We start from the raw sequence: 12262 nt of genomic DNA on the forward strand, positions 1-12262 counted from the left end.
AGAAACAGCTGAGACTCCTTCCAACAATTAAAAACCCTCAGAGTCCACAGCATTAATCCTGAAATGAAGAAATTCTTCCCTGTGAGGTCCTGGCACAGGTTGTCCAGAGAAGCTGTGGCTGGCCCACCCCTGGAATGTCCAAGGCCAGGCTGGACAGAGCTTGGAGCACCCTGGGATAGTGGAAGGTCGGGAGAGGAACAAGATGAACTTTAAAAGTTCCTCCATCCCAAAGCATTCTGTGATTCCATGATTTTTCTTAGGATCACCATGCTTTCACATAGAATGCAAAGTCAAGGTTGTTGCAGCCCCTTCTGGAGATCAGAGCCAGGCTGAGGAACACATTAACTGACACATGGGACAACAACAGACCCAGAGCACCCAACCAAAAGGTGCTGTTTGCCAGAACCTGAAAAGAAATTAACCCATGAAAGCAAGGATCAGGTGTACTTTGTTTCTTCAAAGGTCTTTTTACTCCCTCCCTAAGTATTTACAATCCAAACTCTTCTTCCACAAAGTTTACTTTAGGAAAGGCACCAATACCTTGCAGAAGATTTTCAGATTTCATTGATGAAACCAATCCTCCAAGCCCCAGAACACACAGACCTAGAAATCCTATGAAAACATGCAGTGACCAAGGAGAAACTGCCACCTCCCAGTTACTATTTACACTCAGGGCAGCATCTCTATAAACCTCAGATGTTTTGCACACAAAACAGACTGGAACCAGACTGTAAACATTTGCTCTTCTTTCAGAGCACTGACCCACTGGCTCCATGACTTCATATGTTTGCAACTCCAACTGCATTTAATCTAATGCTGGAGCAGTGGTGAGTCTGCAAATCTGCCATCCATCATTTAGAGCTTTACTTGCTTCCAAGCTGTACAAGACCAGCAAAGGCTCCCAAAAACACGACAAATATTTGGCATGTGGAAATCTATCAGCACTAAAACTGGCCATACGGAACTTGAAGATGCTTGAAAAGTCCATTATTGCATAAACTCTGCTCTAAATCACAACATTTCAAAACCAGAGCCCTGAATTGGATCCCAATGCATTTCTCTAGGATTCAGATAAAGTACATTTGGTTCCTATTTCAGCCTCATGAGAAATCCAGATGACCAAATGCTTTTTAGTTCCTTCCTCTGCCTCAATTAGAAGAATCCATTTCAATTAAGTTCTGGTATTTCTGTTTGCAGCCAGTGATGGACTCATAAACCAGCTCTTGTTCCAAGCTGACAAGATCCTGTGATAATTTACTGGGTCTAGCAAAAGATCTACCTGTATCATTAGCTGAATATTGGAGCTTTAAAAAACTACTAAAAGTTGTTGTCTACAAGAGCTCAAAGTAACAGTGAAGTACACAAGACTCCCTAAACAGCAGCAAGAGGCTGAAAACATGTCATGCCACTTGTAGAATTTCACACTACGAATTAATTCAAACTAGAAAGAAATATGAATTAATTACTAGACCAACTATGTAACTTTGCTACTGAAACCAATTAAGGGTCCCAATACCACCCACTTGTAAAATTTTAGTAATCACCCTTTTTGCCCCATAATTTTGTGTAGCTATTTTGAAATATAAATGGTACCAGTGCACTGTTTCCAGCCCTGGAAATTCTGCATTCTCTTGATTTGGTCACCAGTGAATGATAAAATATCATAATATCATCATGTGCCCAAAGAGAGAAGTGCTCCCAGGCTGGCTGCAGATTCCAGCATTTTGTTTAAAATAATTTCCCCAGCATCTTTAAACAAAAGAAAAAGAAACAGAAACTCATGTGGTATTACACATTCCTGTACTCTTGAGCCATAAAAATAATTTGAGGTCTTTTCAGTTCCTTGGTTAAGTCTCTGAAAAAGAGCATGATATTTCACTATTAACTGAGGAGACTCCAAAGGAAAAGAAATTTAGGGCAGGAATGACTATGATGGAGAAGTGTGCAACGTGGTACAGTGAATTGAGTGCTGTAAAATGCAGCTCACTCCCTATTACTACTCAAAAATATTTGTTTTCTGAAGTAGCTGTTGTCAGTTACTGTGATGAAAATTCAGGGTGTTTTCTGTATTTAAAATTCCTCAACTTTTCCAGCTCTATTACCTGATGTTTCTTGTTAATGCAGACACGCAAGTCAAGAAGATACTGGAAGTAATTTAGGACTTTTTTAGCTGCTGATGTATTCTTAAACATCTTCTTTATCACTGTTTAAATTCAACCCATCAGGCAGCTCTGAGATAAAATATAAGTGTTAGTCTCCAGGATTATTCAGATTTTTATTTGAATTAAACACATTTTATTTACAGTCTGAGGCTGCCAAGTTAACTAATATCATGTTCTGTGACTCATTTATTCACCTTTAAGATAGAAATAAAGGCTTCATATTCCAGAGCAATACAAGATACCACTTGGTATCAGGCAGCCTCCATGAGCACTGTGAGTATACAGCCTGTTATTCTGCAAAAGGGCAGGTTCTGCACCCTCTAAACTTCTCAACTGAATTTGATAATTCAGATCCTTAGCAAAGTGCCAGCAGACACAATGCTGGCACAGAGATTATCTTGCTTTCCCACAACTACAGTTATTCTACTGCTTTTCTTACGTAGTGAGTGAGGTCAGCTGCACTTGGGTTTTCTCACATTTTCTTAAGCAACTTCCTCAGCTACCACAAGCTGAAGTTTCCTACCCCTTCACTAGTTCTGTGTAAGAGGTACAGCTGAACCCAGAAGATATCAAAGCATTTACCATGAACTGAAGTCTGGAACAAAAAAAGAGCCAAAACAGTCACCCAATACCCCCTAGGTACAATAAATATGTGCTTGGTGAGAGCAGACTTCACCAGCCCCTAAGGCTGAAGCTTTGTTACAGTAAACTGAAATTAAGGAACAGCAGCACAAATCAACACTGCCCCTGGCACGGCAACTTAGTCCTGAAGGATCCCATATTTACAGATGAAAAAGATCCTCTCTGCCCTTGCCTTGGGGCAGAACACAGGGATGGAAGATGCCACTGCATTTATCCCACAGGGATATCCCAGCATGGAGATTTGCTGACAGAGCCCAGGACTGTGCAGGGACTGTGCTCAGAAGTCATTTCTAAACGGACCCAGAACGGGTGCAGCCACTGCTGTTTAAATTCCAAAGGTTGTAAGAGACAGCTCTGCAGGTACCAACATGTAACACCTTGCAGGGGAGTAGAGAGCACGGAAATGAGCTTGCAATGAATGTCTGTACCAAGGGCTCCATTTACACTGCACAGCAGAAGCAGCAAAAGCTCCTCTAACACATTTGCAGAGATTTAAAACAACCTGCTGAGAAGAGGTTTACATGCTCAAGATATGAATATTCATATTCAGAAGGGCATTTGTATTTTTTATTTATTTAACCATGGCTTGGTTATAGAATTCTGTTTTTTTTGCAAGAAGTAGGTCACCTTCTAGTCTTTTACAACAAAATGTTTAGGAAACTAAGGCACGTGACTATCAACAAAACACAGCTTGCTGGAGACAGAATATGCATAAGAACACATCCTCTGCTCCCACACTGCATTGTACAACTCTGCATTTTAAAAGCAGTGGTTCCCCATAAACAGATCACAGAACCCCAGAATGGTTTGGAAGGGACCTTAAAGATCCCCTTGTTGCAACCTGCTGCCATGGGCAGGGACCCCTTCCACTAGACCAGGTTACTCAGTATCTGGACTGAGCTTGAATTAAGAATTCCATCCTGAGAGATTGAATTGAAACCATGCAGAAAATATAGGCTTGTACAAGCCAAGTGTAGCACACAGGACTCCAAAGGCATTCCTGGTTGGAAGATAACTCATCCTGCTTTGGTCTGGCACAACAGGTCGACATCAAGACAGCTCCTGATGAAAGACCTCGAGTCCAGAGCCACATTTCTGCTTAGCAGAAAAAAAAAAAAGAAAAAAAAAAAGAAAAAAAAAAAAGAAATATAGCAATATTCTGAACAAAATATGGCAAAGATGTTCTCCATTAAAACCAGACCAGCACCAACAGTCCACTCTCCAAACACTTCAATATTTTGCTGCTAACAAGAAAAGTTACCAGGCAGGAAAGGAACAGTGGTGGAAAGGGAAGAAGGCAGTCCCAGAAACAGCATTTCAACTCTCAGAGGCTGAAACAGAAATCCTAATCCTAATTTGGAAAAGGATAAAAAATAGCATTTTGTGTTAAATTAGTATAATTCACCTGAAGATCATTCAGCTTGACTGAAATATTACAGTCAATCCCCACTACCAAATCACTGGAACACACTGAAGGGTTTTTGGCCACAAACCTGGAGTAAGGACACTCAACCCCCTACTGCTGGACTCTAAAGTTAATCTCTATAAGGAGTCTTATTAATACCAACTCAAAACCAGCATTATCTTGTCATTGGGACTGGAAAACCAGAAAATCTTCCAAAAATCCACATCTATTTTGAGGATTTGAATGGCTAATTTGTATAAATTTGTAAAGCAGTTTTCTTTTCACAGTTATAGCAATAATCATTGATAAATCCTTTTCACCTTAAGACCATGAGATGGCAAGTAGCCTTTTCCAAGGGCTTTAAGGAGTCATGATCACTCTACACTGGCCATCCTGTGATCTGATGTTTGGCAGAGTACTGATTAGAGAAAAGGGAAAAAAAACTGTTCATACTTCAATACATATAAAGCAGCCGCTTTTGGGGTTTCCACACAGAAATTTAAGCAACAGTCAGTGTAATTACAACACTGCATTTCAATAAACTAACTCTGAATTATGTGATTAAATGCCCCAATAGTCAATGTTTAGACAAATGTCGGGTGACTGGGTCTCATGTCTGAAATGAAGATTCTCCTGTGAGTCTCAGAAACCTTTCCCAACAGTTTATGCACTCAGTCATGTCCCAATAATAAAAGCAACTCCTGCACCCTTCAAGCAGAGTGGGACCACTGAACACCCAATCCCAGACCCAAGAGGAGATCCAAGGGGAAAGCCATGCCTACTTCCCAATGTAGGGGCATGGGGAAGTTAAAGAGATGAATACTGGGAGGAAAACCAACACACTGCAGAAGCTGCTGAAAGGCTTCTGAAAGTCACTGTCACAAACACAGAATAGACACTTTAATGAGTGACAAGTAAGACAGTTTTTCCAGGCTCCACACTTGTGACTTCAGAGGGACTTTGTGCACTGACCTACAGCTGTCCCATAAGATGGGAAGCCACCCACCAAAAGGGGAAAACCTCAACATCTGGCAACTTAGCCTGGCTTCACACAAAACTGACCTCTGTAGGATCAGGCTCTATAATCAGGCACATTTCAAGATATGCTGCCTGTGCACCTGAAAGAACAATAAACTTTCCTAATATTCTGCAGTGTCCATTTGAGGACTCATCCTTTCAGTAGAGCTTAATTAATGTTCTTGTCTGTACAACAGCCCCACTAATATTCAGAAAGAACCCTGAAAAGCCCAAGGAGAATAAGACAAAATACAATACAATCTCCCAGTAAACGGAACAATACTTGCCAAAAATACTTGCCTGCAACAGAAAAATGGAAGCTGCTGCAAAGCTATCAGTGCAGCTTCAAGCAGAACACGCCTTTTCCTGTCTTCTATAATCTGATCTAGCCCTTGCAGACATGTCACAGAAAAAGCTGTGATCCAGAGGTGAGTGCATATCCTATAATCCTTACTGCATCACCTGTGCCTGCAGTTCTATGCAAATATGGACAAAAATGAAGTGTCATCTCATCTCTCTGCAGCTTTCTGGCTTTAAAATACCAAACAACTGTCACTTAAACTGCAAGTAGGGCATTAAGTATCTGTCTGAAGATCAACAACTGCTGGTAGCAAAGATCAAAACCCACTCAAAAGTTACCTTCAACAAGGACAAATGCAACCAAAGCTTATCACACATGTGAGCAACTCAGCTCTCATCACACTCTTTTATTCTCAGAGAACAATGAGACTCCTGAAGAATACTTCAAAATGCTTCTCTGTTAACAGCTCTCACAGCAGTTCAAGAAATACTGACATGAGAGGGAAGTAGAAGGCTACTCTTACTCACAAGGGCCTTGCTCAGTGTCCCACAGCACCAAACGTCGCTCAGCTGCCAGCGCCCCGGGGCAAAGGCCCAGGAGAACAGCAAACCCTTACAGCCCCACACTGAGCAGCTCACCAGCACAAACAGAGCAGCTAGGCGATGCTCAGGTAAGTCAGTCTGCATGCTGCAGAATTCACAGAATGGCTGTGTTTATCCAAGTCACTGCAGATTTTTACCGGAAACCAAGCAGCAGCACCGGAAATGTGAAATGTTAATGAGGTGTCAGAAGGTGCTGGGCTGATTCAGGCTAAATCTGTAACTCACCCGTGTCAGCCACCTGAGAGGCCAGGGGAGAAACAAGCCTGGTGGCTGAAGGAGGGGAAGCCTGAGGATGACCAGAATCTCAAGTGTAAGTGACAGAACTGCCTCAGCTACAGAGCCAGCACAGTCTGCAGTTACCTGTGCTAGCGGAACAAGCGCCTGAATGAGTCTGGTTTGTAATAAAATGGGAGGGATTAGAACATTAACCACCTGGGAAGCACTGAAGTGGCACATATTGCACTAAGCTGTAATTAGCTCTTTCCAGTTTTAAAGCACTACACAAGCATGACCTAATGAATTTTCATGAATGCTGCTGCTAGTGGCCAGAAGGCCCCTATTTTTATACCAAGGAAAAAAAAATCATATTGGCTATCCCATGACCACTTGAGTTAACAAAATGAGGAAGGACACTCCAGTGAACTAGACATGGAAATGCTGATTCCTAATTCCATTAAAATACAACCAAGTTCTTTTTTTTTTTGCTGCTATAAAAAGATCACATTGTTTCCTTAGGTTCCCAACATCATCAGTAAAAGATCCTGGAGAATAACACAAAAAACCAAGAGCAGTTTAACAAGTCCTCACAAACATACATATACGTTGAAGTTTTAACCATATTCTTGCAGAAACTTCAATTTTAAACCTTTTTTCTTTGCACTTCCTACCTGCCCGAGCTACAAATGCCTTCTACATATTCTTGCTGCCTTTCCTCCAGAATTTATATGTAAATTCTGATATTTTTCACTCCTTGACCATAACTGCTCCATTTTTCATTTGCCCACCTCTACCTCTGTCCCAGTGTCCTACTCCCATGGCAAACACTTCCCCCTCCCTGTTTCTGCCTGTGCTATCTTAGTATGAGCCATGATTTTCAGTCCAGTGAAAAGTTAAACTCACTCAGCAGTCTGAAAATAAGTTATAGCCGATACAGCCCAATAATGTCCCTCTACCATGTCAGTCCCAGAGCTTTAAATTATTTTTGTGCCACTTTTCCCTTTCTCCTACTCATCTAATGATTGCTGCTATCTCTCCTTTCATCATATTTTTTTTGCCACAAGCAGCTAAACTGGAAGCAGAACAGTATTTTCCCCTTTTTCCCCATTCTAAAGTGTTAATTTTTAGTCTGGAGCCTTCAAGAGTCAGGACTTGACACGCCTGAACTGTCTGTGTCTCTCCCAACTTCCCCCTGCTCTACCTCCTGACTGGGACACGCCTGTCACTCCCTCCTTAACCATTTGTATCCTCCTTTTTTGTCACAGCACACACCTGAAATCTCTGAACACTCTTCAGAAAAGCAGGTACAGCACGAATCCACACTGCTCCAGGAGCTTCCCTCTGTTCTGCTGCCCCATGGAGCTCTGGCAGAAGTTAAGCTGAAGCTTACTGGGGTAAAACTGAGACTTCATGCTTGGCCAACACAGATCACAGTGCCTGCACTCAACACAATGACATCATTCAGCTGCCTTTTTTTTTTTTTCTTTCATGTTTATAACTCGGGATAAATATGTTCAGCTGAGATTTTGAAAGGATTTAGGAAATAAAGTAATATAAGAATAAATAAAGCAGTTACCTTGCTTTCAAAAATTATTAGGACAGTACTGGACTATAAAGAGCACATAAAAAATATTCCTGAGTTTTACTTAAAGCACAACATGATAAATATATATTTTTGCAGATAATTACACAGATTTAGGGATTTACAGAAGAAAGCAACAGCTTTCTTTCTGTAAGGTTCAGAAGAACAAGTTCTTCACTACCCTCTTCACAACCCACTCAAAGTGAAACTCTGCACGTTTCAGTTATGGAAAGAACTCACTTCCCAGAGCCTCAAGATGACAGAACAGTAATTGCTCCCTTCCCTTTGCTACACAGCCTCAAGTCACTAAACATGTTTAATCGAAGACAAAACTGTTTTATTGAACAGATTTTAAGCAGATCCCTCCAGCACAGCAATTACAGCACTAGAAGTCCCATCTGCACCAGAATCTTGACTACAGAAGAGCAATTACTCTTTTATGATCACTTGAAGGTGAAACTCAAGGAGCAACAGGTCCCCTTAGGAACTTATTTACAGAGCTCAGCCCAGGGCTCGGCAGGTGATAGGCCAGTGCAGCACCTGCCCATTCTGCAATCTCCAGAAGACATTCCATGATCAGGGCAATACATATTTATAGAATATTTACACAACTTCTTTAAGTCAGGCTATGATTACACAACCATTCATAATAGCTCAACAGGAGACATCATGAGCTATTGTTTGGATTCACACTAACACAAAAGTTATTTTTAAGACATAAAAACACAAAGCCACTTATGTTTGAGACCTACAAGAACAGATTTAATCTATTTTAAGGTTCTCAACCCCCCACCCCTACAAAACCCTATGCCACTGGCATACACAAGTAAGAACCAACAATCAAATTTAACTCAAATTTTTCATTTCTTTTTGCAGCATTTGCATGGGAGTGGAGCAAAGGGAGCTCAGTTGTCACAGACAGTTCAAGCTGCTGCTCAAAAATCAAGAGGTTTTTTCTCCTTTCCAACCCCACTACTGAACTGTGTACTCCGTCTCTACCCCACTATAAAATTGTGTATTCTATCTTCAGCTGAGAACTTCAATGTAACAAAAGTCTCATTACATGAGTATTAACACAGACATTCAAAATTAAACAGGAAGTATACAGAGGGAATGTTTGCTAGATTGCTCAAACTGGAATAGAGAAGGGAGTGGTTTTTAAATTCTTCTCATTAACCCATGCATATCTTTTCTTAAAAAATCACATTACTATTAAGCCTGTCTTTTTTTGACAAACCATTTTTTTTTGCTTGGCTTGGTTTTTTAAGTCGATGCACCAGTTAATAAAAGGGTGGTAATAATCATATGGTAAAAATACTGTGCAGGTACCAGCTTTGTTCCAAAACTTAAAAGCCCTCAACACCTCAGCTTTCCCACATATGAAATGAGGACGATTACATCAGAACCTCTTTTATTATTATTAAAAAAAAGTGGGGGGAAGTAGCTAAATGCAGCTGTGTGCAACACCACAGAGTAAGAAAACTCAAAATCGTGTAAGGAAGCGGCTCGGTCGGCGTTTCACAGAGAAGCGAGGCAGGAACAAAATCACAGAGGGGCAGTTAAAGACACTGAAGGCCAAATCTTACCAGCTGGAACTCCCTGCGCCTGTCGTAGGCATGCTGGATGCCACTGTCTGCCCACAGGGCTCGGATGGCCGGCAGGTAGTCCAAAAAAACCCCGGTCTCCACCATGCCCTGCGCCACGGTGATGGCGCGGGTGTCGAAAGCCATCACCTTGTCCCCGTTGCTCTGGTTGGCAGCATCTCCCCAAGGGATATGGAGTTTCTCTCTGGCATCCACCAGGACTCGCACACCTGCAATGACAAGGAAGGGCACTGTGAGCAGAGTTTCTCAGTATCTACTGTTTCACCGGCCTTCAGATCTGCACTGAGGCGAACAATGCACCTACTCTGCACAAAGCTCAATAGGAACATCCACCCAGGATGGGCAGGGAATCAGGAAGCCAAAAAACTGACTCAAACCACTACATATACAGGTAACAGCAAACCCCAGATCTGCTATCTCAAGAACATGACTACCATCAACAGCATGCAAATTTAATTCTTGAAAAAGTGTTATTTTTAATTACTAAGTTTATCTGCTACCAAATTCTTTCACTTGGCATGAGTACAAGACAAGAAATACTTAAAAGTTTATTTTAAAATACGTTAAAACCAGCTGATGTCTTGCTTTAAGGTTCTCTAGGTTTTGTGAAGAACACAAACTTGGTATCCAGTTATATCAAATTATACAAAGATCTCTATCACTGACAGTATTTCTATCACTGCCTTTCATATTTTCAGAGAGACTAAGACATGTACTAAAATCACTGCACTTGCTAAAAATTTGTTTCTATAGCTTAAATGCAGAGGAATTGTATCACCTAAAGGCTTCCCTACACTTGTGTGGTTGTTTTGGTAAATATTCTCTAGAAGAGCATTTTACACTTCTTTTCAGAGCCCTTCTGAAGGATATAAACCCACTGTCCTCATATTGATAAGGTACATGCAGGAAAATGATTTCTAGTACTGAATTTACTGATGAAAAAATAAAAAGAAAATTCCAGAAAGAGTAAGCAACTGTAAAGGCATGGGAAGACATATAAGGAAATTAAGATGTGGCAACAAATGACTGTTCAGTAACATACTTATTCAGTGCCAAGGTGTTTTGTCAAGGTTCACTCCTTTTCCATGGTTTTTCTCTCTGTCAAAGGCAGGTATCTGTCAAATCTATCTGCGACTGCAGGAAAACAGCCTCCCAGATGTGCAGTTCCTGTGAGTATACCTTCACAGAGCATGAAGTAGCTTTGACAATAAACTTTAGCCTGGTTGAGATACACGTGCATTTCTACCTTTCTGCCTTCTACTGCTATCAATAGTTTTTCCAGGCTTGATTCATCAGCAGGTTTGTAAAACAATGCTCTTTGAGAATTGCTGGATTTTCAGGGGCTGAGTCTGGCAATACTTTGCTGTTTTGAGAAACTTCATTAAGATTTGCTCCAACTATTACACAGTCCAAACCGAAAATCCAAGGAGCGATTTAGATAAGAGAGAAATTGCGTGAGGATGACCAATGAAGCCAGGATGACAGCAGTGAAATCAAGCGTCCACTACTCCCCTAAACCATGTGTGGAGGTTTTGGCAAAGCATCTATGAGAGAGGCTCTGCCTGCGGGTTGCAATTAATTGATGTGTCAGCCGAGCAGCGACGTCCACTGCAGGAAAACGCTGAAAGCACAGAGCTGGGCTCCTCCTCATGCACTTCCAGGTGCATCTTCGCCCCCATCCATTACCGCTCATTACAGCACTCGCATTACCAGGAAATCACAGAATCACGGAATCAATTAGCTCGGAAAAGACCTCTGAGATCATTCAGTCCAACCTATGACCGAACACGACCCTGTCAACCAGACTTGCCATTAAGTGCCACGTCCAGTCTTAAACACTTCCAGCGACAGTGACTCCATCACCCCCCTGGGTAGCCCATTGTCTCAATGGAAGAAATTCTTCCGAACGTTCAGCATAAAGCTCCTCTGGTGCAGCTTAACACTGTCCCTTCGTCCTACCTCTGGTTCCCTAGGAACAGAGCCCGAACCCCACCTGGCTACCACGTCCTTCCAGCGGTTGTAGAGAGCGATAAGATCACCCCTGAGCGCCCTGTTCTTCAGGTTGAGCCCCCCTTGTGCTGCAGCCCCTTCCCCAGCTCCGCTGCCCTTCTCTGGCCCCGCTCCAGCGCAGCACCGAGGGCAAAGCCCGGCACCTCCCGGGGCGGAGCCGCCCCGCGGGCCGCACGGGTGACACCGCGGCGGGCCGGCCCCGGGCAAGGCTGCGGCGCCGGGACAGCGCGGCAGGAGGCGGCGGCGGCCCCGGCCGCGGGACCCGCCCGAGCCGCCTCTCCCCGCCCCGGCCCGGCCGGGCCCGCCGCCCTCCCGCGCCCGTCCCCGCCGCCCTCACCCACCCTTGATCACGTTGCTGTAGATGGTGGCGCGGAACTCCTCTCGCGCCGCGCGGTCCCAGTCCTGCCCGTGGATGATCCGCATCTGCTTGAGGAAGGTGGACTTGCCGCTCTCGCCCGCGCCCAGCAGCAGGATCTTGACGAGGCGCTTCACGTAGGTCTTCTCGCGGTTGAGGCACTTGTCGATCTCCTTGGACTTGCGCTGCTGCTCGGCCTCGCCGCTGGTGAGGAGGCAGCCGGGGAAGCAGCCGGCCAGCGCGGAGCGGGACGGCAGGAAATCCGCCATCTTAGCGAGCGCTGCCAGCCAGGGGAGCGCCCGCCCGCCGCCCGCGCCGCGCGCGCCCCGCACCGCGCCTGCGCGCCGCGCCGCGCCCGCCTGCCCG

The 12262-nt window shown here is 43.6% G+C and overlaps 1 protein-coding gene across 1 annotated transcript in view; it reads right to left on the bottom strand.

The window, feature by feature from the left end:
• The window catches only part of GNA13 (G protein subunit alpha 13), a 29460-nt gene extending 17198 nt beyond the window's left edge, over positions 1–12262 (bottom strand). The window contains exons 1-2 of the mRNA XM_030287246.4: positions 11883–12262; positions 9514–9740 (exon numbers count right to left, since the gene is read on the bottom strand). Coding sequence (XP_030143106.1) covers positions 9514–9740; positions 11883–12165 — 510 coding nt within the window. The 5' untranslated portion in view covers positions 12166–12262. The remainder of the gene's footprint in view (positions 1–9513; positions 9741–11882) is intronic.

The sequence above is a fragment of the Taeniopygia guttata genome, chromosome 18 (assembly GCF_048771995.1).
Source record: "Taeniopygia guttata chromosome 18, bTaeGut7.mat, whole genome shotgun sequence".
Taxonomy (NCBI): domain Eukaryota; kingdom Metazoa; phylum Chordata; class Aves; order Passeriformes; family Estrildidae; genus Taeniopygia; species Taeniopygia guttata.